This window comes from Podarcis pityusensis, assembly GCF_964106645.2.
Source record: "Podarcis pityusensis genome assembly, chromosome: 2".
Classification (NCBI taxonomy): Eukaryota; Metazoa; Chordata; class Lepidosauria; order Squamata; family Lacertidae; genus Podarcis; species Podarcis pityusensis.
In genome coordinates this window covers 111,434,868-111,460,059 of record NC_138029.1, presented here as the reverse complement: position 1 = coordinate 111,460,059, position 25,192 = coordinate 111,434,868, and the positions used below count along the sequence as shown (strand labels likewise).

At 46.2% G+C, this 25,192-nt stretch overlaps 3 protein-coding genes and 1 long non-coding RNA gene across 8 annotated transcripts in view; 3 read left to right on the top strand and 1 right to left on the bottom strand.

Moving 5' to 3' along the window:
• LOC308469970 (C-type lectin domain family 2 member D-like) overlaps positions 1-5,528 on the top strand; it is a 123,567-nt gene extending 118,039 nt beyond the window's left edge. For all 5 annotated transcript variants that reach the window (XM_080993128.1, XM_080993129.1, XM_080993131.1 and 2 more), the window contains 3 exons: positions 1,544-1,701; positions 2,933-3,030; positions 5,332-5,528. In XM_080993128.1, coding sequence (XP_080849254.1) covers positions 1,544-1,701; positions 2,933-3,030; positions 5,332-5,443 — 368 coding nt within the window. In that variant the 3' untranslated portion in view covers positions 5,444-5,528. The remainder of the gene's footprint in view (positions 1-1,543; positions 1,702-2,932; positions 3,031-5,331) is intronic.
• Positions 5,529-13,113: 7,585 nt separating this feature from the next.
• LOC308470299 lies at positions 13,114-15,418 on the top strand. Its single transcript, XR_013982352.1, has 2 exons — positions 13,114-13,231; positions 15,242-15,418. It is a non-coding gene; the product is annotated as an uncharacterized lncRNA (long non-coding RNA).
• A 1,266-nt stretch (positions 15,419-16,684) lies between these two features.
• LOC308470076 (killer cell lectin-like receptor subfamily B member 1B allele A) overlaps positions 16,685-25,192 on the bottom strand; it is a 55,945-nt gene continuing 47,437 nt past the window's right edge. The window contains exon 5 of the mRNA XM_080993340.1: positions 16,685-17,090. Coding sequence (XP_080849466.1) covers positions 16,911-17,090 — 180 coding nt within the window. The 3' untranslated portion in view covers positions 16,685-16,910. The remainder of the gene's footprint in view (positions 17,091-25,192) is intronic.
• On the top strand, positions 17,138-24,617 carry LOC308470093 (C-type lectin domain family 2 member B-like). The gene is made up of 5 exons (XM_080993365.1): positions 17,138-17,487; positions 19,304-19,380; positions 21,122-21,306; positions 23,039-23,136; positions 24,448-24,617. Exons 1-5 carry the CDS (start codon positions 17,342-17,344, stop codon positions 24,572-24,574), a joined length of 633 nt encoding a protein of 210 aa, XP_080849491.1. The 5' UTR covers positions 17,138-17,341; the 3' UTR covers positions 24,575-24,617.

Here is a 25,192-nt window from a genome sequence, read left to right as displayed (position 1 = left end):
AAATATTAAAAGCTTCCCTAAACAGGGCTGCCTTCAGATGTCTTTTAAAGATAAGATAGCTGCTTATTTCCTTCACATCTGAAGGGAGGGTGTTCCACAGGGCGGGTGCCACTACCGAGAAGGCCCTCTATCTGGTTTCCTGTAACTTCGCTTCTCTCAATGAGGGAACTGCCAGAAGGCCCTTGGCACTGGATCTCAGTGTCCGGGCTGAACGATAGGGGTCTTTCTTTCTCCTCCTCCTCCTTCCCACAACACTTTACTAAAAGACTCCCATTTCCCGTCACCTCACGCCCAGCTACCCTGACACCATCTGCCTCCCCAGGCCAAAGGACCCCTTTTGTCGTATTAACAGATTTGCTCTTTGCTAGGCCAGCCAGGCTGCTTTGCATAAGCCAGCCCAGGGATTCCTTGTCTGGGCAGAGTTCTGCAGCATGTACTTTCACCCATATCCCAATTAATCAATTGATTAATCACAATCTAGGTTTTAGGTGCCCCCCCCCAAATACTATAACGCCATGTTTACTCAGGAATAAGTCCCACCATGTTCAATACAGTGGTACCTCGGGTTACATACGCTTCAGGTTACATACGCTTCAGCTTACAGACTCCGCTAACCCAGAAATACTACCTCAGGTTAAGAACTTTACCTCAGGATGAGAACAGAAATCATGCGGCGGCAGCAGGAGGCCCCATTAGCTAAAGTGGTGCTTCAGGTTAAGAACAGTTTCAGGTTAAGAACGGACCTCCGGAACGAATGAAGTACGTAACCAGAGGTACCACTGTGCAGGATTCAATTCAAGGCACAGGGAACACATTTCTGTATGAAGGGTGTGCCAGCTGCCTTGAATGGTGTGGCCACTCCTCAAAAATACTCACCCTGGTGGCATTTAGCAAACACTGTCCTGTTGCAAATGCCCCTCCCCCCGGGGCAAGGTGCCTGAGAGGGCTGGGTGACACAGCTGCAGGCATTCCTGGAGGAAGCTAACTGGGCGAGGCTGGGACATGAAGAGCACCCTCCATGACCCCCCCCCCTGCTGGCCCCCCTCAATGTGTTGGGGGGAGTCAGCCCCCTGAACCTCAGGGTCCCTTTCAACTCTGTGATTCTAAGATTCTCTGAAGGAGCGTCTCCACCCCCATCGTTCTACCCGGACACTGCGGTCCAGCACCGAGGGCCTTCTGGCGGTTCCCTCACTGCGAGAAGCCAAGTTACAGGGAACCAGGCAGAGGGCCTTCTCGGTAGTGGCGCCCTCCCACCAGATGTCAAAGAGAACAACAACTACCAGGCTTTTAGAAGACATCTGAAGGCAGCCCTGTTTCGGGAAGCTTTTAATGTTTCATGTATTATAGTATTTTAATATTCTTTTGGAAGCCGCCCAGAGTGGCTGGGGAGGCCCAGCCAGATGGGCGGGGTATAAATAATAAATTATTATTATTATTATTATTATTATTATTATTATTATTATTCTCTGATTCTGCCCATGGTACTAAAAAAGAGGAGGTTGGATAAGACAGCATCTAACTCTGTGTGTTTTTCTCCGGCCAGTCTGTTCTTGTAAGGGGCATGCATGTCCATCTGGTTGGAAAGCCTACGAGCAGAAATGCTACTACTTTTCAGATGTGGAAAAGAACTGGACCCTCAGCCAGAGCTTCTGCGCTTCACAGAAGGCCTCCTTGGCTGTGTTGGAAAGCGAGGACGAAATGGTGAGAAATGCCAGTATTTTGGCTGCTGAACATGAATGTCCTTTGCGATAGTGATAAAGATGCTCAGCCATTAGGGGCTTTGATGGACTTTATAATAAAGTCTTTATCGGGCATAGGCAAACTCGGCCCTCCAGATGTTTTTGGGACTACAACTCCCATGATCCCTAGCTAACAGGACCAGCAGTCAGGGATGATGGGAATTGTAGTCCCCAAAACGTCTAGAGGGCCGAGTTTGCCTATGCCTGGTCTTTATTATAATATAAAGCCTCTTAGAATTTTACCCGCAAAACACAAATACATCATACAGATATTGGCAAAAGAGGTTTGCAATGCAATCCTAGCCATGCCTATGCATAAGTAAGTCCTATTGAATTAAGTGGGGCTTTCTGCCAGGTAGTAAAACTATGTTTGAAAAGCTAAGTTTCAAAGTGGATTGGGACCATGTGTTGAGGTTTCTGCATTTCGGACTAGATGGCCCTTGGGCTCCCTTCCAGCTCTACGACTCTATGATGCATTACCCACATTATGTATGTCTTTGAAATACTGTTACAAGGTAAGTAAGGTTAGGATTGCACCTTAAGTTTTATTATTTCTTAAATGGAGATCCTCCAGTCCTAGCCCAAAGAAGGCTGCAGTAGATGGCAGGTCACAGCTGGTAACCTATTTAAGAAGTAGAGGTTCACTCATTTATTTGAATGCTTAATAATAATAATAATAATTTATTTATACCCCACCCATCTGGATGGGCTTCCCCAGCCACTTCCAACAAAATATTAAAATTCAGTAATGCAGCAAACATTAAAAGCTTCCCTAATTTGTTTGCCTGGCACCTTCATTATACACCTTTAGCCACCAGGCAAAAACGTTCCTTTTTAACCAGGCCTTTGGTTGATCTGATTGACGTCCTATGCCCTTTTTAAAATGTGTTTTTTGTGGGAGAGAGCTATTGGGTTGTTGTTTATATTTTTATTATGTATTTTGTAGTTTTTCATCTTGATACCTGAGACCCCTGGGTATAGGGCAGTATAGAAAATCAACAAACAAAGGGTGGTATATAGGTGTATTTTAATCCACAATGAAATAACCATGTGCAATATAAAAACAGAAAATTTGTATAGAGTCCAAGATATAAATCTCATCGAAGTACTTGCATATGTTCAGCTGCTGCACGATTTGCCTGTGATTCTAGCAACTCACATCCCTTAACATTCATTTATTCTGATCATTAAAGCACTTTGTGATGGGTCTAAAAGGCAAGAATTCCTTTTGGATTGGTGTCAGCAGAGAGCCAGGACAGCGCTGGAAATGGCTCCATGGAAACAGCTCGGCGTAAGTCCTCTCTTTTCTCTTCTGTCCTTCAGCGGTGAGACCACAAAACAAGATGCCTCCCCCTTGGGTAGTTGCACAGTTTGTGACTGATGCCAGAAGAAGACTGATAGCCTTAGTCCCCCCAGAGGTTTTTAAAAACAAAACAAAAAAGCCACAACCCAATAATAATATTCAAGGGTATGATGCAAACTTTCGCTCAGATTTGCACCTGTAGCTGTGTCCTGTAGGCGCTCACAAAAAACAAGGTGGGGTCAAGTATGTTTCCGAGCACAATTCAAAGTGTTGGTGCTGACTTCTAAAGCCCTAAACTGCCTCAGTCCTGTATACCTGAAGGAGCGTCTCCACCCCCATCGTTCTGCCCGGACACTGAGATCCAGCGCCGAGGGCCTTCTGGCGGTTCCCTCATTGCGAGAAGTAAGGTTACAGGGAACCAGGCAGAGGGCCTTCTCGGTAGTGGCGCCCACCCTGTGGAACACCCTCCCTTCAGATGTGAAGGAAATAAGTAGCTATCCTATCTTTAAAAGACATCTGAAGGCAGCCCTGTTCAGGGAAGTTTTTAATATTTAACGCTGTATTGTTTGTAATACTTGATTGGGAGCCGCCCAGAGTGGCTGGGGAAACTCAGCCAGATGGACGGGGTATAAATAATAAATTATTATTATATTATAAGTCAGCACCCATAAGCAGATCAGCTGAGCAATAATCAGTAGGCTAGGCAGAATCCATTCTGTTATCCACCAGGCACTAATGTCTCTGTGCTATCTCTGTTCTTTGTGGGAACTTGGTCTATAAATAAGGGGGCTTTCAGCACCCTGGACAGGTCACTGGGAGCTGATTCTACATCCCACCTGAACTACCCCTCCTAGGCTCCCTTCAGCTAAACGCAAAGGCTTAAAGCAGCAACCCTCTGGCCATGGCCTCCAGTGGCGTAGCGTGGGGGGTGCAGGGGGGGCCGGCCGCACTGGGCACAACATCTGGGGGGGGGCGCGGAAGAGACTCAAGTGCTAAAATCCACGGGTTAGGGGGCGCAAATTACTTGCCTTGCCCCGGGTGCTGACAACCCATGCTACGCCACTGATGGCCTCTCCATCTAATCTTGCTTATGCTGTAGAGAAGGAGCTGAGAACATCAAACACCTGACTATTGTTCTTTTGGGGAAATGCTATAGTTCCTTTGGGGAATCCAGCTAAGGGGCTGCTGTTTCTGGTGGGACAAGTTTGCCTTGTTTTGGACTCCAGTACTACCAATGTACATAACTGTTATGTGCAAGTGATGGTAAGCCATCTTAGCAGATCAGTGTGTTGGCCAGGATCAGTTCCAGCATAACATTTTACTTTGGTGTAATTACTTTCTGATGTAAAGCTATGAGAGTGTGACGGGGTGAGCTCCCGTTGCTCGGTCCCTGCTCCTGCCAACCTGGCAGTTCGAAAGCACGTCAAAGGGCAAGTAGATCAATAGGTACTGCAGCAGCGTAGCGTGGGTTGTCAGCACCCGGGGCAAGGCAATTAATTTGCGCCCCCTAACCCGGGGCAAGACAAGTAATTTGCGCCCTCTAACCCAGGGCAAGGCAAGTAATTTGTGCCCCCTAACCCCTAACCTGCAGTCGCTGCCAGCTTCTTGCTGCTGCCTGGGCTGGTCTGGTGTGGTTCTCTCCCGCACTCAGCGCTGCGCTGGGCGGCCGCTGCACTGTCCCTCCCCCAGATAGTCCCTCACTCTCTCTCCGCACCACACGCCTGGCACCCACCCCCTCCACAGTGGGCAGCGACCCAGCGGCTCGGATCGGATTCGCACAGCCAGCACTGCAGTGAGAGAGAGTGAGTGAGCCAGGTAGGGGCAGAGAGCTGCGAGTGCGAGCGCCCCCCCCAGATGTTGCGCCCGGTGCGGCCGGCCCCCCCTGCACCCCCCACGCTACGCCACTGAGGTACCGCTCTGGTGGGAAGGTAAATGGCGTTTCCGTGCACTGCTCTGGTTCGCCAGAAGCAGCTTAGTCATGCTGATCACATGACCCAGAAGCTGTATGCTGGCTCCCTCGGCCTATAGAGCGAGATGAGCACCGCAACCCCAGAGTTGTCCGCTACTGGACCTAACAGTCAGGGGTACCTTTACCTTACATTTCTAGGAAAAATCAGTGGGCAATCTAGATGCTCAAGGATTCTCTCTGCCCATTTGTCTCCTCCCTGAAAGTTCACGGCTTACCAATCTAGATGAAATCTCCCTATTAGTAACTGTGTTCTCAGAAGTTTTCTATTTACTGCTGTCAGGGAAATACCAACTCTTGCATAACTCTTGCTTGTGTTGAAGGTTGGATGTCAGTGGAAATGGAGGAAACTGCGCCTTTCTGCATGACGAACCCAAACCCAACTTCTTAAGATGCAGCAATGAACACCACTTCATCTGCGCCAAAACTATGTAAGAGGCTGGAGCAGTGCCTGGTGTGAACCACACAGAGTGATATTTATATAAACTTTTTTCTGATTCATATTCTATAGCCTTTTAAATGTGTTTTCGTTTTTACATTCAGCCCTGTCCTTAAGGGTTCGGGGCCTTACGGAAAGAAAACAGCAGGCGCATCTCAAGCTGTTCTGAGGTGATGAGCTAGTAGTGCCTGTAGTTGCAGCTGCTTCCTGACTCAACTTGCCCATTGAGCAAGTTCTGACCTTTCAACAGTCATATGCAGCAGGGGGTTAAACCTGCAGTTCCCAGAATTGCTATCCTGCACTTGCTAGAACAACTCGCATCTGAACCAGTGGCACGCCTTCCGTGGAACAGAGGAACTAGCTTAGTCCCCCATGTTTCTGGTAAAATTAGACACACAAACATCTGTGCTTCATTTCCAGAAGAAACCCTTCCTTCTCCCTTCACCTTCTTGCTTCTCCCCTCCTCCCTCCTTCGACCTTACTTTCCGGAGCCTCTTCCTCAGCCCGCTCTAGCCAAGTCGGAGGGGCTGCGCTCCTTGCACGGCAGATCCGAGGGCGCGTCCTCCTGGTGGCCTAGAGTAGCGGGCGCATACTCAGACGCAGAGGGAAGCGGCTCCTTCAACTGAGTTCCTCTACCACCAGTGCTATTATTCTGCCCTCTGCGTAAAGGCACAGAGGCGAGGCATGCTCTTTAGCAGGCTTCCTCAAACTCGGCCCTCCATGTGTTTTTTGAGACTACAATTCCCATCATCTCTGACCACTGGTCCTTCTAGCTAGGGATCATGGGAGTTGTAGGCCAAAAACACCTGGAGGGCTGAGTTTGAGGAAGGCTGCTCTTTAGCATGGAAAGGGACTTGGTTGAAGGAGCCGCTTCCTTCTGCGTCTGAGTATGCGCCCACTACTCTGCGCCACCAGGAGGACCCGCCCTCGGATCTGCAGCGCAAGGTGCGCAGCCCCTCCGACTTGGCTAGAGCGGGCTGAGGAAGAGAACAGAAATTGCGCGGCGGCAGATCATGCGGCAGGGCTTGCCGATCAGAAGGTTGGCGGTTCAGCTCCCCGTGGCAGGGTGTGCTCCCGTTGCTCGGTCCCTGCTCCTGCCAACCTAGCAGTTCGGAAGCACCTCAAAGTGCAAGTAGATAAATAGGTACCGCTCCGGCGGGAAGGTAAACGGCGTTTCCATGCGCTGCTCTGGTTCACCAGAAACGGCTTAGTCATGCTGGCCAGATGACCCAGAAGCTCCCTCGGCCAGTAAAGTGAGATGAGCACCGCAACCCCAGAGTCGGTCATGACTGGACCTAATGGTCAGGGGTCCCTTTACCTTTACTGTTGTCCATATAATAGGATGGTGAAAGTTGATGCCTCTGAACATGTGCAGAGTGTGGCACCCTCCCAAGTACACTAGTGGCCAAAATTGTGGAAACCTTTTGGGGAAAGTGTATTTCCACGTTTTTTGGAGTAATACCATAAATTACATATCAGTGGAATGGAATGTAATGCAACAAAGTTGGTTCAATTATCTGTATTCTATCAAAAGTTATAGCCAAATAACCAGAAAGGGAGTGTTTATAGAGAGGCAATCAAGTGTCATCTTGTTTTGACAATGATGGCTCATAACACCACTTTTTCTTTCTTTTTCTTTTTAGTAATACCATAAAATTATACATCAATGGAAAGATAATTGAACCATCAAACCTCGGAAATACACTTTTTCCAAAAGGTTCCCACAATTTTGGCCACTAGTGTAACTGCTGCCTGCTCAAGGCCATTCTAGAGTTAGGGGATAGGAGGGTGGGGAATTCCCATATGTAGGATATCCTTGTGTGTGCATTTTAAACAAATCAAGTGATTGAGTGCTGGGGAGGTGTGATCGCTCTGTTCTAATACATTCCCTTGCCAAATATTGGACGCATTGGATAGTGTAAAAGCAGCTCCACTGAATGCCGACCATTGGGCAGAGCCTGCAACTATTCTAAAAAAAATGCTGGCTACTGGCTACGGTGTAGTTTGCCAAGGCAAGTAGCCCTAACTGTTCCCCTACAAAAAAAATGTCACCGCATGTCACTGGTCTAAACAAAATAAAGATGACGAGGTGTTTCACACACAACCTTGCTGTTATTTTTTGTTGTTACCTCACACTTCCCATCTCAAAAGAGACACTCAAGACAGCCACTGTAGTGGGACATTTACAGGCCTTTGGTTCTCAGGAGAACTATGGCTTGTTCTCTCTCATTAGGACAACAACTCAGACATTGTATATACTGGGGTAGCCAACACGGTGCCCTTAAAATGACATGGACTACAACACCCCATTGGCAGGGGTGACTGGAGTTGTCATGTTGGCTACCTTGTGTTGGCATGCACAACAATTATCCCACTATCTTCCCTAGAACACCGATGTTCCAGGCTCTTGTATGTTTCTTATTTCTCAGGTAATTTATTAAACTGGTTTTTTTAAAAAAAATTAAAAAATATTTCAACTGGCTTCCTCAAAACATCACATGAGTCACAACATTCAGCCACCAAAAGTATCCCTGGACTCTTCAGTTCTCAAAAACAGCAGGATATTGGTTCTCACCTGGTCTAAATGATGAGGTATCTTAAGCCAGTTTCCTCAGATCTGGTGGGGAGGCCTTTCACTATGCCCCACCTTGGGATGGGTGAATCAGTCAATGCATGTTTCTCTTACTTTCCCATTTTTTCCAGTTTAGTTCTCCACATTTCTGTCTCAATTTGTGATATTACAGTGGTACCTCAGGTTAAGTACCTAATTCGCCCTGGAGGTCCGTACTTAACCTGAAACTGTTCTTAACCTGAAGCACCACTTTAGCTAATGGGGCCTCCTGCTGCCGCCACGCCGCCGGAGCACGATTCTGTTCTCATCCTGAAGCAAAGTTCTTAACCCGAGGTACTATTTCTGGGTTAGCAGAGTCTGTAAGCTGAAGTGTATGTAACCTGAAGCGTATGTAACCTGAGGTACCACTGTATTATTATTATTATTATTATTATTATTATTATTATTTTATAAACTCCTCATGGAAATGCATCAACATTGTAGTGGGAATGTCTCATAATATATGCATTTGAATGCAAATTTCCCCTAACGTATACATTTTTGTAAGGTAAATGTAGCAGACAGAATGGGTGGGATGCGAATGAGAAGAATCTGCTCCTGGTGCCTGTTCACTATGGGCTGGCTTGCCTGCTTTCATGCAGACCGCAGGAAACTGAGCAGACTCACCTACGTAAATGCTAAGCTATGCTAAAGGCATCCACACTTCTCCTTTTTACTTTCATGACATCATGCATGGCCCTCATATTCAGCAGCAAGGATTTATACCCAGCTCTACCTCTCTTTTAAATCAGAACCAGTGAAGGCGGTGAAGGTCCTGTGTGAGTGTCTGGAGGCAGTTGGAGTATGGATGGCGGCTAACAGATTGAGGTTGAATCCTGACAAGACAGAAGTACTGTTTTGGGGGGACAGGAGGCGGGCAGGTGTGGAGGATTCCCTGGTCTTGAATGGGGTAACTGTGCCCCTGAAGGACCAGGTGCGCAGCCTGGGAGTCATTTTGGACTCACAGCTGTCCATGGAGGCACAGGTCAAATTTGTGTCCAGGGCAGCTGTTTACCAGCTCCATCTGGTACGTAGGCTGAGACCCTATCTGCCTGCGGACTGTCTCGCCAGAGTGGTGCATGCTCTGGTTATCTCCCGCTTGGACTACTGCAATGCACTCTACGTGAGGCTACCTTTGAAGGTGACCCGGAAACTACAACTAATCCAGAATGCGGCAGCTAGACTGGTGACTGGGGGCGGCCGCCGAGACCATATAACACCGGTCTTGACCTACATTGGCTCCCAGTACGTTTCCGAGCACAATTCAAAGTGTTGGTGCTGACCTTTAAAGCCCTAAACGGCCTCGGCCCAGTATGCCTGAAGGAGCGTCTCCACCCCCATCGTTCTGCTCAGACGGTGAGGTCCAGCGCTGAGGGCCTTCTGGCGGTTCCCTCATTGCGAGAAGCAAAGCTACAGGGAACCAGGCAGAGGGCCTTCTCGGTAGTGGCGCCCGCCCTGTGGAACACCCTCCCATCAGATGTCAAAGCGATAAACAACTACCTGACATTCAGAAGACATCTGAAGGGAAGTTCAGGGAAGTTTTTAATGTGTGATATTTTACTGTATTTTTGGTTTCTATGGAAGCCGCCCAGAGTGGCTGGGGAGGCCCAGCCAGATGGGCGGGGTATAAATAATAAATTATTGTTGTTGTTGTTGTTGTTGTTGTTGTTGTTGTTGTTGTTGTAATGTCATTGCAAAATGGCTGTGTGCTTTTGAGAGAGGAGTGGGAAGCTGAATACTTGTGAGGGAAGTGTCAGGGAACTGACATCAGAGACACGGGAGAAGGAGAGGGTCTCTGATTCTGCAGGCGAAGGTCCCAGCACCAGGGGGAGACTCAGCTTGGGAGAAGGGGAAGGAAATAAGTGTAACACCAGGGATCCAGGAGAGCAACGGGACGAGGAGGTGGAGGGGCTCCAGGACTCTTCTCTGGAAGTCAGTGAGGAGAGCCCAGGCACCCCGCTACCCACGCCCACCCTGCGCAGGAGACTCCCGCGCAGTGAGAGGCGGAGACGATTGGGCGTCAAACAGCTCTTATGTTGGCAGCGGTTTAAGAAATGCCCACAGACAGATTCTACGAGTGACTAAGGGCAGCCACGCGGAGATGGGCTGTGCAGTCCGAAGGGTTAACCAGGCAACCTAACGCCCAAACGGGGCCGGATTACGCACGAGTAACTCCCAACCACTACAGGAAGGAACTGATGCGTTGGAAACAAATGCTGGTGCTGTACACACACAAACACACACACACACTGTCATGTAATTCTACTCAATATTGATCCAGAGCAGAACTCTGACGTATAGTTAGCAGTAACTTAAGCACGTTGCAGAATTCCCAAAAAGTAGACCAGAGGCAATTAATATTTCATCCAGCAGAGCTTTATTGAAAGCAAATGAGCATAATGGTCACAAATTCAAAAGTACATTCAGGATTGGCACAGTCCATAAGTTTAGTTGCAGCAGACTTAAACTTACAATAACTTATAATAAATCTAAACCTTAACACTATAGCATACTATGTACAGAACACCACACCAGAAGGAAGAGAGATGGAAAGAGGAAATAAAACCTAGGCTCCTTCTGGCCTGACTTTGATAGTCAGCATGACCTTGACAGAAGAGATAACAAAACCAGTTGAGGCCTGCTGTACTCAGCTTCTCTGAAGGAATAACCCAAACACCATGAGCCAGTGTGGTGTAGTGGTTAAGAGCGGTAGACTTGTAATCTGGTGAACCGGGTTCGCTTCCCCGCTCCTCCACATGCAGCTGCTGGGTGACCTTGGGCCAGTCACACTTCTCTGAAGTCTCTCAGCCCCACTCACCTCACAGAGTGTTTGTTGTGGGGGAGGAAGGGAAAGGAGAATGTTAACCACTTTGAGACTCCTTAGGGTAGTGATAAAGCGGGATATCAAATCCAAACTCTTCTTCTTCTGCTTGTTTCTTTCACAGAGAAGCTTCCAGAACCCTCTTGAATCAATTAGAATAGGAAAGATCTCTCCGTATCAGATCAATACTTACTGTACTAAGAAATGTAAACTGACACAAACTTCATCTGTGGATTTATTTATTTTTTTACAACAAACACTGCATGGAACTAGATATTTCATCAGATGAGAGGCTGCCAAGGAAACTATATGCACTGCCTGTTTTCTGTAGCAAGCCATCTTTCTGTTTTTGGAGACAGCCATTTAACAGCCATTAAGTGGCAAGGTGGGAGGCAAGGAAGAAGAGACTTTGCCTTGCAGCAGGATCCACAGGGGCAGCAGATTCTGACGTAGATCTTTATTCCCTCACTTGTTCCTGATCAGATGCACCAACTTGGGAAAGAGATTGGGGGAAGGGGGCTGATGTGACTTGACGACATCACACCCGGGTGCCATGCGCAATGTTGCAACACTGTGCATGACACCCGGATGTCATACTTGTGGGAATGTTCAGGGAGTCAGGAGAGGATATATTGTTTAATTATATCCTTCCCAACTTGTGTTAACAAGTTCTACGATTTAGCAGAGTAACATTCCCCTTTTAAACTTACACATTGGATAACGTCTTTGCCAAGCTTGCATAAGCCTCTAAAATAAGTTTCCTGGTAATTCCCCTTTATTCCCTCTTAAAAGAATAGACACGACACAGTCTTGTATAAAAGTATATTGTTCACAGAAGGATCCCAGAAGGCAGACTTAGGTTACAAAATCTATACACGTGGAATGTATCCCATAAGGAGATAGTTCCTTTGTCCTCTCTTGGCTGGAAGAGAGCATCTCAGGCCAAGGAAATGTTGCTACTTTGAGGAATGGAGTCAGAGAGAGAGATGGCTGCCTCCCCTGTGCTATTTTGTTACCTGCAAAGGGGAGGTCACGCCCACCTCTGGTCACATGTAGAGGAAGTTTGTCCCAGCCCAGGAGGAAACAGGAAGTTCCGACTGGCTGGTCCAGACATCCCCTTTTTATGTCCACTCTAGGAATGTTGTATTTGACTGCTCTGTGTTTCACACCCCACAATACTCAGGGCCTGGACACAACGCCATCAGGCGTGATGTCTGAGTGTCACAAGGAAGCTCAACCTCCATGGCCAGTGGCTTCTCTGTCTCCTTTTCCTCCTCCTTCTGCTGCCCCCATGGGCCAGGGGTTGCTTCCCCACAAGAGGAGGAGGTGCCACTGCATTCCTGGCTCATGCAACCCCCAGACATCACACACGACAGTGTTGCATCTGGCTGTTGTGCACGACAGTGTCACATCCAGGCATCACGGACAATGTCATGACATCATGTGTGATGCTTGGGCAAACATTGAGGGGGCCCAGCCTCCCACTAACAAATATTGCGGAGATGCCACATGAGTGAGATGAATAAACACCCAGCAATAAAAGATAATGGGAGAGGATTTACCCCAGCAAATTATTTGTCAAAATTACAAATACCCAAATGTTGTTGTTTAGTCGTTTAGTCATGTCCGACTCTTCGTGACCCCATGGACCAAAGCACGCCAGGTACTCCTGTCTTCCACTGCCTCCCACAGTTTGGTCAAACTCATGCTGGTAGCTTCGAGAACACTGTCCCACCATCTGGTCCTCTGTCGTCCCCTTCTCCTTGTGCCCTCCATCTTTCCCACCATCAGGGTCTTTTCCAGGGAGTCTTCTCTTCTCATGAGGTGGCCAAAGTATTGGAGCCTCAGCTTCACGACCTGTCCTTCCAGTGAGCACTCAGGGCTGATTTCCTTGAGAATGGATAGGTTTGATCTTCTTGCAGTCCATGGGACTCTCAAGAGTCTCCTCCAGCACCATAATTCAAAAGCGTCAATTCTTCGGCGATCAGCCTTCTTTATGGTCCAGCTCTCACTTCCAAATACCCAAATACAGACGGTCATTTACCCTCGCTAGATTGAACGTGTTGCCATCTGCCTTATTGCAGGGCAGATTCGAGGCTAAACCGTACGTGGAACGAGTCTGCCCCTGCGGCTCGATGGAGGTAGAAACTATCTCTCATGTCTTGTTACGCTGCCGTTTCTACAGGGGTATACGCTCGGTATTTATCACTCCTGTTATACAAAAATCTCCGAACTTCAATGTCTAAAACTCCTGGTAGAGGACAAGGATCTAGAGATCACGCTAAGGGTGGCCAAATTCTGTGTGACTGCCATAAAACCTAGGGAACAAGCTGTACTACCAAAATGATTAAGGTTTTAAATGACAATTTAAAAGGGACCGGTTGGTTAAAGGTATACAGGTTGGAGCCAAACAGTACAAACTGAGAGCATTTGCAGATGATTTAGTATTGACGCTACAGGAGCCAGAATCTAGTACTAAAAGAGTTTTAGAACTGATTCAAGAATTTGGTCAAGTGGCAGGTTTTAAATTGAACAAGTTAAAAACTAAGGTTTTAGAGAAAAATTTAACACCGATTGAAAGAGATAGGTTTCAGAATGAGACAGGATTGACTGTGGTAAAGAAAGTGAAATATTTGGGGATTAACATGACAGCCAGAAATGGGAACTTATTTAAAGACAACTATGAAAAATGCTGGGTCGAAGTGAAAAAAGATTTAGAAATCTGGTCAAACTTGAAGCTTTCACTGCTGGGTCGTATTGCTGTGATAAAGATGAATGTATTGCCAAGAATGTTGTTTCTGTTTCAAACATTGCAAATTGTGGACAAAATGGATTGCTTCAAGAAGTGGCAGAGAGATATCTCTAGATTTGTCTGGCAGGGCAAGAAGCCCAGAATAAAATTTAAGATATTAACAGATGCAAAGGAAAGGGGTGGATTTGCCCTGCCAGACCTCAAACTTTACTATGAATCAGCAGCCTTTTGCTGGTTGAAAGAATGGCTACTTCTTGAAAACACAGACATTTTAGACTTAGAAGGTTTTAACAATGTATTTGGATGGCATGCATATCTATGGTATGATAAGGTCAAAGCACATAAAGTATTCAAAAACCATATTGTCAGGAAAACATTGTTTAATGTCTGGGTAAGATATAAAGACTTATTGGAAAATAAAACCCCAAGGTGGTTGTCACCAATGGAAGCAAAAGCTCAGAAAAGGCTCAATATGGAGACCAAATGGCCGACATATTGGGAAATTTTGGAACAAGAAGGAGACAAATTGAAATTGCAGAGTTTCAAAAAATTAAAAAACAAAGTGAGAGATTGGCTTCATTATTATCAGATAATGGAGGCATATAATTTGGACAAGAAAATCGGCTTCCAGGTGGAAAAGTCAAATTAGAAACAGAACTGTTAGAACCCAAAACTAAGAATCTGTCAAGAATGTATAACTTGCTGTTGAAATGGAATACTCAGGATGAAACGGTGAAATCTGCTATGATTAAATGGGCACAAGATGTTGGACATAATATTATGTTTGCTGACTGGGAACAGTTATGGACCACAGGTATGAAGTTTACGGCATGTAATGCCTTAAGAGAGAATATTATGAAAATGATATACAGGTGGTACATGACCCCAGTCAAGCTTGCAAAAATCTATCATTTGCCCGATAACAAATGTTGGAAATGTAAAGAAACGGAAGGTACATTCTTTCACCTTTGGTGGACGTGCCCAAAGATTAAGGCTTTCTGGGAAATGATATATAATGAACTGAAAAAGGTATTTAAATATACCTTCCTGAAGAAACCAGAGGCCTTTCTCCTGGACATTGTCGGCCAATTGGTGCCAAAGAAGGACAGAACGTTTTTTAGGTATGCTACAACAGCAGCAAGAATACTCATTGCAAAGTATTGGAAGACACAAGATTTACCCACTCTGGAAGAATGATCGACTACATGGAATTGGCAGAAATGACTGGCAGAACCCGAGACCAGGGAGAAGAGTTGGTGAAAGAAGACTGGAAGAAATTTAAAGACTATTTACAGAAATATTGTAAAATTAATTAATGTTAGAAGGATGTTGGATAGAAACTAAGGGGTTTCCAGCTGTAATGCTTTAGGAGATACAAAAAAAAAGGTTTATAAATGGGTAAAAGCTTAATGGTAAGGATTTGCTCAACTAACAAATTGAAGTGGAATACAAAGAAGGGAGGTATGAGGAGGTCTGGGGAAATAAGCGTAAGGAAGATATGTTATGGGAAAGTATTTTTTTTAAACTGTTTTTATGTTGTATTTTGTATTTTGTTTCTTTTTTATTGTTATATTTTAAAAACCTTAATAAATATCTTTTGGGGGGAAAAGGTTTTAAATGACAATTTTAGTGATCAAGATTTAATATATATTTTTAACTGCCGCTGTATCTGAATTGTCTCTATACCCAATTGCAATTCAATGTATTCCTGTTGTGTTTTATGAGTTTCCTGATATTGTAAGTGAGCCGGAACTGGTCTGTGACCGCAGTAATAAAATTCAATTCAATATTGCGTAGAGGTTCAGTCTCTAGGAGTCAGCACCCCTGTAGTTGCTCCCTGGTGACAAGGGGTGCACCAGTTTCTATTTCACCACAGGTACCAAAATGTCTTGGGCCTGCCCTGCAACAAACTATCAATTCTTATTTTTATTATTAGCATCCTTTGTCTCTCTCTGTTTAGTTTGGTTTATGCTTTACATGGTTTCTGCCTGACTGAAAAATACAATCAAACGCATTGGGGGAAAAGGGTAACAAAATAAAATGTGGAGAATTGGGGGGGGACGGGGACGGACCAAGAGAACTGGTGTTGACAGTTTCACCCAGCTCTGGCTCCTCCTTTTTCTCATCTTCTTTCTTAAAGTGGATGGGATAATTGCTTTTTCCGGAGGGTGTCTAACGCAACATATTTTTGTTTTGGTTATAGCAGGAAGGAAATACGTCTCTAGATTGCATATGCTTGACAATGCATAGGAGCCGAACAGTGTTGGAGGCAAGACGGCAAACAAGAGCGTGTTCACAATATACCGTATTTTTCGCTCTATAACACGCACCCGACCATAACACGCACGTAGTTTTTAGAGGAGGAAAATCCGTAGGCATGCCACCCGTAGGCATTTCCTCCATAACACGCACAGACATTTTCCCTTACTTTCTAGGAGGAAAAAAGTGAGTGTTATGGTGCAAAAAATACGGTACTTCCTTCCCCTCTGCCTGAGAAAGCAAAGAGCATGCTGCAGCTACTGCTGCCACTGTAGCAAAGGCAGAGGCCAAGGCATTCATTGGAGGCCGAATCTGCTGCATCCTCAGTAGTCCCCTCCCTGCCCCCCCCAACCTGCGGATCCTTCCACCTGAAGCCTCATGCTCCCATCAGTCCCAGCCAGCATCATGGTCAGCAATGAGGGGAGCTGGAGTCTGGCAGCATCTGCATCATAGAATCATAGAAGCATTGCACTGTAGAGTTGGAAGGGACCCCAAGGGTCATCTAGTCCAACCCCCTGCAAGGAAGGAATCTTTTGCCCAAAGTGGGGCGCAAACCCATGACCCCGAGATTAAGTGTCTCGTGCTCTACTGGGTGTGCTATCCCAGGACCGCTGGTTCCCCACCTCCCTCTGTAAAGGGCAGTGTTCACTCATGGGGCTTATGCAAGCAGAACAGACGGACAGACAAGTCCTGCAATCCCACACCCATCAAAGCCTTGTCTGTTGCTTTTACATAATAATAATAATCAAAGAATCGTAGAATTGGAAGGGAGCCTGAGGATCATCTAGTCCAACCCCCTGCAAAGCAAGACTAAGCAGCTGCCCCATACAGGAATCTACCCTGGAGCCTCGGCGGTATCAGCACCATGCTCTAACCAAATGAGTAGGAGTAGTAATAATAATAATAACAACAACAATAACAACAGCAACCCATCTGACTGGCTTGCCACAACCAGTCTTCCAACAAATTTAAACACAGGAAAACATCACACATTTTAAACATCCCTCTACAGGGCTGCCTTCAGATACCTTCTAAAAGTTTATTTCCTTGGCATCTAATGGAAGGGCCTTGCACTTCTACCGAGAAGGCCCTCTGCGTGGTGTTTGAAGGGAACACAAAATAAGAAGCAAAGGGGAGGGACGCCTTGTCTTGCATGAGGGCTGAAGCGGAGTTGTGGCTGGGGCACTTCTGAGAAATTGCCTGAAAGAGGGGGGGGCGGGGAGAGGAAGGGAGGGAGGGAGGGGGGAGTGCCTACTGAGTTTCCTCTCCGAGCGTAGAGAAGAAGCCGAGGCTTGACTTTCCGAGCGACTGCTTCTCTTTCGCGTTGAGGCTGAGAATTTGGCAGAGCCTCGCAGGACAGGACAGCCCAAAACGGGAGCAGCGGGAAATTATGCGCCAAGTTATTCCCAGAGCCTTGGAGCTGGCAAAGATCCCGAAAAAAGCTGGTCAGGATGGAAGGGGGGGAAATCGAAGAGTCAATCTTCGCCCCCTCCCCACCCCCCAGCCCCAGTGAAGAGAGAAGTGAGGGGAATGTAGCCAGTCGTCTTCGCAAATTCCTTTTGCCAACAGGCAACGAGACTGGAACGAATGGATGGAGGTAGGTCGTGGGAAGCTTTTGTGGATCCACAGGGGCTAACATAAAGAGCAGGTGTCTAGGTGTGGTTCATGGGCATAACAAAGTGGGGAGGCTGGGAGGGACAGCTGTCCCCGCAATCAATAAAAATATATAAAAACACATAGCTAACTGAGGTTCTCTCCCCCCCCAAAAAACTAAAGACCTAACCCGCTCCAACAAAAATCTTGGCTGCGCCCAAGGTGTGGTTGGAATTGGCTCAGATTGTGGGTTTAGGAACGAGGAGACCACAGAAGAAAGGATGCTAAGGGATTGATTGGGGAAAGGGAAGCTGGAGGAAGCGAGAAGGAGACAGAGGCAAGGCTAGGGAGAGAAGCAAAAAGGACAGGAGACAAATGTAGCAGGAGACATAAATAAGGAAGGGAGGTTCTCTTGTGGAGCACTGGGGCCATTTGAAGTTCAGTATGTCTCCACTATAACCATCGCTGCAGCAGGCACCATTTTACAACCTCATTTATTTGTAAAATCGGCCTTATGGGCAGGACCTGACAAGAAGGAAGTGGAGAAGGTTAGGGTAGAGAAAGGTGGTGGAGAGTTTTAAAGGTAGGGGTGAAGAGTTTGCTATGGGTGCTGAAAGATGCGAAACGACAGCACAGCACAAAGATATGAGGAGAGTTTGGCTTGGCAACGGGGTGGCACACAAAAAGCGGGTGGCGCTGTGGTCTAAACCACAGAGCCTAGGGCTTGCCGATCAGAAGGTCGGCGGTTCAAATCCCTGCGACGGGGTGAGCTCCCATTGCTCGGTCCCTGCTCCTGCCAACCTAGCAGTTCGAAAGCACGTCAAAGTGCAAGTAGATAAATAGGTACCACTCTGGCAGGAAGGTAAACTGCGTTTCCGTGAGCTGCTCTGGTTTGCCAGAAGCGACTTAGTCATGCTGCCACATGACCCAAAGCTGTACGCCGGCTCCTGCAGCCAATAAAGCGAGATGAGCGCCGCAACCCCAGAGTCGTCCACAACTGGACCTAATGGTCAGGGGTCCCTTTACCTTTAAGGTGCTACTGGACATTTTTTTAAATTTTTTTTTATTTCTATTGGATTATATTGGCATTGCTGAATTGCTGCTTACATCACTGAAGGCAAACATAGAGGTGTGGCATCAGAGCAAGAGACCCCCGACCTTGCTTTGGTGCTCCCTGAATCTGTGCTCTGCTGAAGATGAGTCGACTCTAGGCTCTCATTTAGGGGGAAATCCTTTCAGAAAGCCCAGTAAGGACCAAGCGATTGGTCCTGCTTGAGCTGCTTACAGCTTAGAGCAGAGCTTTCCAAACTGTGTGTTTTATGGGGTCTCACAGGGTCATGCCCATCTACCTGGTCACACGCAGGGGGAGGACGCTCCAGACCAGGTGTGACAGGAAGTCCTCCTGCCTGGAGTAACATCCTCCTGTGTGTCCACTCTGGGCAAATAGGAATACTTCACTGCTTATGTTACATCCCACATCCAGTTTGCTAGTCAAACTGTGTTGCGAAATGATGCATTTCTAAAAAGTGAGTCACCAGCACGAAAAGTTTGGAAAGCTCTGGCTTAGACTATTCTGCAGGAGGGCATGGAGGCCACAACCTTGAGGAGAGTCCTCCTGCTTTGTGGTGAGGATATTATACTGCAACATTTTGTGGCTGGCACCACCAGTGCAATATTTGACTATGTTAAGCTGTCATACAGAACTGCCTTGGAGTTGTAGCATCCTGGAAAGGTGTTAAACGTAGAGTTCTCCAAAGCTCTGTTGGATCAGTCTCATGAGCGCTTATGGATATATGTTTTATTTGTTCCCTACCACACAGGCAATGTTCACGGCTAAAGTCTTCCATTGTTCTCAATGTTGTCTTCTTTATTATCATCATCATTCTCCTTGCAGTAGGTAAGTTGCAGAAACTTGGGTGCTACTTTCCTTGAAGTTTCTCTTCAGCCACCCGGGATAGCTCAGTCAGTAGAACATGAAGCTCTTAATCTCAGGGTTGTGAGTTCAAGACCCGTGTTGGGCAAAAGTTTTCATCTTCAGCACTAAAGGGATTACAGTGGTACCTCAGGTTAAGTACTCAATTGCTTCTGGAAGTCCGTTCTTAACCTGAAGCATTCTTAACCTGAAGCAGACTTTCCCATTGAAAGTAATGGAAAGTGGATTGATCCGTTCCAGATGGTGAAAAACACCCCCTAAAACAGCAATTTAACACGGATTTTACTGTTTCATGAGACCATTGATCCATAAAATGAAGGCAATAATCAATGTACTGTACTATAAAATAAATAAGACAGTATTTTAGATTTTAAAAATCTAATTCTTTTATTACATGCACTCATTGTTTGGATGGGGGCTCAGGGTCCTCTTCCACAATCACAATTGGCTTGGCTCCCGGCATTTGCGGAGGCCTCAGGGAGCTCCTGCAGCTGGAGCCCAGTCGCAGAGCCTCTGCAGGCCCTGCAGGCACCACGGATGTCGGGACTTGGCTCCTGGCATTTGCGGAGCCTCTCTAGGCACCGTGGATGTCGGGGCTTGGTCCTTGCATTCGCGGAGGCCTCAGGGAGCTCCGTAGTCCCCGCGGATGTCCGGGTTTCCTCCAGGCAGCAGTGAGGCCTCCAAGAGCTCGGACAACTTACTTCTGGATTACAATCGTTTGTAACCCGAAAAAACGTAAGTTGACACGTTCGTAACCCGAGGTACCACTGTATAACAGTTCCAGCAGAATTTGCTTTAGATTGGCAAATACTATGGGACAGGGAGAACATAGGGATGACATCATACGTACAGCACCCCAGAAAGGCACCTACATCCAGCACTGGATGGGCTATTATCACAGTGTGTACACAAAGGGAGCTTTTCCATAATTCCCAATTTTTCTTCCCTTGGTCTTGGAAATTGAGATTACCAAGCTCCCAGTTCTCCTGCTCCCCTTTGTCTCCCAGCAATGGGGCAAATTCCTGAGCTGTATCCTAGTCAGCCTGCATGAGTGTTCCCTGCAAGGCCAGCCCTATCATGAGGCAGAGTGAAGCAGCTGCCTCGGGTAGCAGATGGGAGATGGGTGGGAGAAAGTAATGGTGAGCTGTTGGAGAAGAGAGCTCTCTGTGCTGCTATTATCTGCCCTGTGGCCCCATAGCTCCTGCTCTCAGATATGGTGAAGGACATTGTCTGGTTACAAGTGCAAGATTCAAGTGCCTATCTGTGCATGGAATTGAGAGTGAATGCTTTCTTGTCCTTCACTTTAAACAGCAAGATATTTGGGCCAACTCCTGGCTTCCGGAGAGGCTTCCTGTAGGTGTGGTTGTCATCCTGCCCTTGGCAACAGAACGTTGTTTCTCTTTAGAGACTGTGTGCCTCACTTTTGTTACTTTCAGCTAATCTTCCAAGATGGCTAGTAGATGGAGTGTATTGTAGATGTATAGTAAAAAGGGATACATATGTGCTTAAGATATACAGGTATGTGACTTATGTTTTGCACTTGGGAATTGCAAAAGAATACAAAAAAGTTATGTTTTAAGGAGCTGTGAGGTAGATAGCTAGGCCCTACTCTGTTTCGGCCGAATGATCCCAGTTTCTGTCCGTGCTTCTCAGCGATAGCTGGATGAATAATCTGGTATCACTGAATTCTCTGTACCTATCTTAGTTCTTTCTAACAGAACAGAGCAAACAAGTTACAACCCTGTTTTTGCTGAATATTGCCCATACAACTGGACTGGCTTTAGAAACAAATGCTACTACTTTTCGGAAGAAGAAGGGGATTGGAACTCCAGCTACGATTTTTGCGTCTCAGACAATGCGTCTCTTGCTAGGATTGAAGAGGATGAAAAGGTGAGGTGTGGAAACATTGTCTGTCTAAGCTGTTTGATATATAACTCAAAGCCATGGTTTGTTCGACAAACCACAAGTTAACCATGAGTTGTCCTATGGGTGGTCAAAGAAACCATGGCTTTGGCTCATTTCCCAACTGCTTTTGCCTCATGCTTTTGTAGCTTGGTTAGTGGTCAGACAAACTATGGTTAAACAAGGGTGCTGGGTTAGCACATAACACTAAGTGATTGTAAAAACAAACAAGCATTTGTTATTATTATTATTATTATTATTATTATTATTATTAATACCCCGTCCATCTGGCCAGGTCTCCCCAGCCACTCCAGGCAGCTCCCAACAGAATATTAATAATAATAAGCAGTGTTTTTTTCTGTTAAAAATGTTTAGGGGTACTCTCATTTTCCTACTCATAATGAAATACTGCCCCTCAATGAGGCCAAATTTAGATTCACAAAATGTTTAGAGGTATGCGTACCCCTGCCTTCCCCCAGAAAAAAAGCACTGATAATAATAATAAAGCAATAGAACATCAAACATTAAAAATTTCCCTAAACAGGGCTGCCTTCAGATGTCTTCTAAAAGTCAGATAGTTGATTATTTCCTTGACATCAGATGGGAGGGCGTTCCACAGGGTGGGCGCCACCACCGAGAAGGCCCTCTGCCTGGTTCCCTATAACCTGACAGTAGGCAGTGAGGAAACCGCCAGAAGACCCTCAGAGCTGGACCTCATTGTCTGGGCTGAACGATGGGGGTGGAGACACTCCTTCGGGAATACTGGGCTGAGGCTGTTTGGGGCTTTAAAGGTGAGCACCAATACTCTGAAGTGTGCTCAGAAACATACTGGGAGCCAATGTAGGTCTTTCAGGACCAGTGTTATATGGTCTTGGCGGCCACTCCCAGTCACCAGTCTAGCTGCCATATTCTGAATTAGTTGTAGCCTGCAACAAACCATAGCTTCAGATCAGTAAGTAAACCACATAATTCTAACCCATAGTTTAATAAACAATAGTTTAATAAACCACGGCTTATGTGAACCAGGCTATATTGTACTTTAATCATTAAGTTCAACCATTATGTAGTACAAAGGAGCTGATTTAAATACAAAAATAATTGTAGGGTCATAGCAGTAAACATTGAGCACATAAAATATTTTTTGTTAAAAAGTATTTATTTAAAACAAACAAACACCCCACCCACAGTTGTATCCTGTGCTGGTAGTTGAACTGAGTTAAGAACTCCATCCAACACTCGCTGTTAATGAAACAAATGCAGGAAATAGAATGAGGATGTTAAAATGATGAAAAAATAATAATTATGTTTAAAAATGTTAGCGAATAGTTCTTTTAAATATGTTTTTAAATTTTTGTGTGTTATATTTGTTATAAACTTGGAAAACTAATTAAAAAATTGAAAAAAAAAAGTTAGAGAATAAGAACAACTAATAAGCAGGATAAGATAATGTGTCAAAAAACCAGAATGGGAAGCTGAGGGAAGTCGTGGGGGGAGGGGGGAATTGGGGAACAATATTTTTGTTATATATTATATGATATTTGGATGTCAAAAAATGGTAAAATGTTAATAAAAATTATTTATATAAAAAATAACTCCATCCAACAAGTTGCTCTTTCTTTTTTTTAAAAGAAACTGGTAAACATTTTGGATTTGTGTAATATTTTCAGTTGCACTGTGAACATGGCAGTTCAAGGCTCTGATACCTTCTGGTCTTTTAAAGGCTTATTGTAAACGTCATGACATGAAGAGGAGCTACTGGATTGGTGTCCAACCAGGGATGGGAGAGACCCGGAAATGGCTAAATGGAGACACAGCGAAGTGAGTCCTTCCCATAAATACTGATAATCAAAAATGAAATGTTTCCCAAGACAGCTCCATATATAATTGTTAACGAAGGGCTTCTTCCCTAAGGAACGTAATTTTGAACAAAATCACAACTCCCCTGAAATGGGAGTTTAGAATGCAATTTATTTGGAATCCTGCAGGTGATGTGCTTCAGATCACAGCAGGTGCTACAATAACTATGTTCCACTTTCACTGTCGGGACGCGGGTGGCGCTGCGGGTTAAACTACAGAGCCTAGGACTTGCCAATCAGAAGGTCGGTGGTTCAAATCCCAGCGACAGGGTGAGCTCCCGTTGCTCGGTCCCTGCTCCTGCCAACCTAGTAGTTCAAAAGCACGTCAAAGTGCAAGTAGATAAATAGGTACTGCTCCGGCAGGAAGGTAAACGGCGTTTCCGTGCGCTGCTCTGGTTCGCCAGAAGCGGCTTAGTCATGCTGGCCACATGACCCGGAAGCTGTACCCCGGCTCCCTTGGCCAATAAAGCGAGATGAGTGCCACAACGCCAGAGTCGGCCACGACTGGACCTAATGGTCAGGGGTCCCTTTACCTTCACTGTCAGAGGCAACCAGTTGAGGGGAATTGCAAGTGGGCAGAGTGGTGCTGCACTCAGGTCTGGCTTGCAGGCTTCCCACTGTGAGAACAGGACGTTGGACTAGGTGGGCCATTGACCTGACCCAGGGGTAGGCAACCTAAGGCCCTGGGGCAGGATGCGGCCCAATCGCCTTCTCAACCCGGCCCACGAACGGTCCAGGAATCAGCGTGTTTTTACATGGGTAGAATGTGTCCTTTTATTTAAAATGCATCTCTGGGTTATTTGTGGGGCATAGGAATTTGTTCATTTTTCCCCTTCAAAATACAGTCCGGCCCACTACATGCTCTGAGGGACAGTGGACTGACCCATGGCTGAAAAAGGTTGCTGACCCCTGACCTGGACTGTATTTTGTAGAGTTAAGTTTTTACCTCTATCTTCAGTACATTTTATTTTGTGGCTGTGGCTGATGCAAATAAAGATACTTCTGATTCCGATTCTTTTTACAAGTCTCACAAAGCAGTGCCGGGCTTGCGGGGTGCTGCGAGTACACCCCTCAAAGCAGGGCAGGATCAGCCAGCCAAGCTCCTCACTTTACAGCCAGGCAGGTGCCAGCAGGGAACACTCTGCCACTGCGCTATTCACATGCGTTCCAGGTGACAAGTGAATTGAGCTGCATTATCCTAACTTGTCAATACCAATTTATTGTTGTAGGGGAGACATTTGACCCTTGCCTGACTCTATATTTTGTGCTGCAGGATGAAAGTCATTGGAGAAGGAAAATGTGCCTATTGGAAAGCGCAAGATGGCAACGCCACAGCCTCAAGGTGCACCTCAGCACATCAGTGGATTTGCAGCAAATCTAAAAGTCATGATGAAATATGAATGGAAAACGTGTTAAAGCTAGTAAACGTAGTTTCTTCCTCCATAGTGTTGCGCTATGGCTACCATCATCCCTGTCCATGCTGGCTGTGGTTAATGGGTGCTTGCATCTTGTTCGCCACCCACCCCTGTGTTATACAGAGGTACCTCTGGTTATGAATTTAATTCGTTCCGGAGGTCCGTTCTTAACCTGAAACCGTTCTTAACCTGAGGTACCACTTTAATGGGGCCTCCCGCTGCCGCCACTGGTGAGCGATTTTTGTTCTCATCCTGGGGCAAAGTTCTTAACCCGAGGTACTACTTCCAGGTTAGTGGAATCTGTAACCCGAAGTGTTTCTAACCTGAGGTGTTTTTAACCCGAAGTACCACTGTATAGGGATGCCATACGACCCAATTTCCTCCGAAAATGGCATCCTGGGTAATTGTTCGAAAATTGGGCAAATGTCCTGGGAAACTGGCAATGGGGTTTAAATTGTGCCAGAAATGCTTTAGAAAGTTCCAAAAGTGGAAAATAACCCCCACACCACACTGGTTCCCATAGCTAGAGTCTGCAAAAGCAGAGGGACACATGACTCTCAATAAAGGACCAGGCTCATTACTAACACATACACACAGCCACAC

What these genes read in the sequence shown, in the direction of transcription:
- LOC308470093 (XM_080993365.1), top strand. Translation starts at nt 17,342, where the DNA reads ATGGAAGGGGGGGAAATCGAAGAGTCAATCTTCGCCCCCTCCCCACCC. An exon ending in CATCATTCTCCTTGCAGTAG is followed by an intron (nt 19,381 to 21,121) that starts GTAAGTTGCAGA and finishes TACCTATCTTAG; the next exon opens with TTCTTTCTAACAGAACAGAG. An exon ending in GGATTGAAGAGGATGAAAAG is followed by an intron (nt 21,307 to 23,038) that starts GTGAGGTGTGGA and finishes GGTCTTTTAAAG; the next exon opens with GCTTATTGTAAACGTCATGA.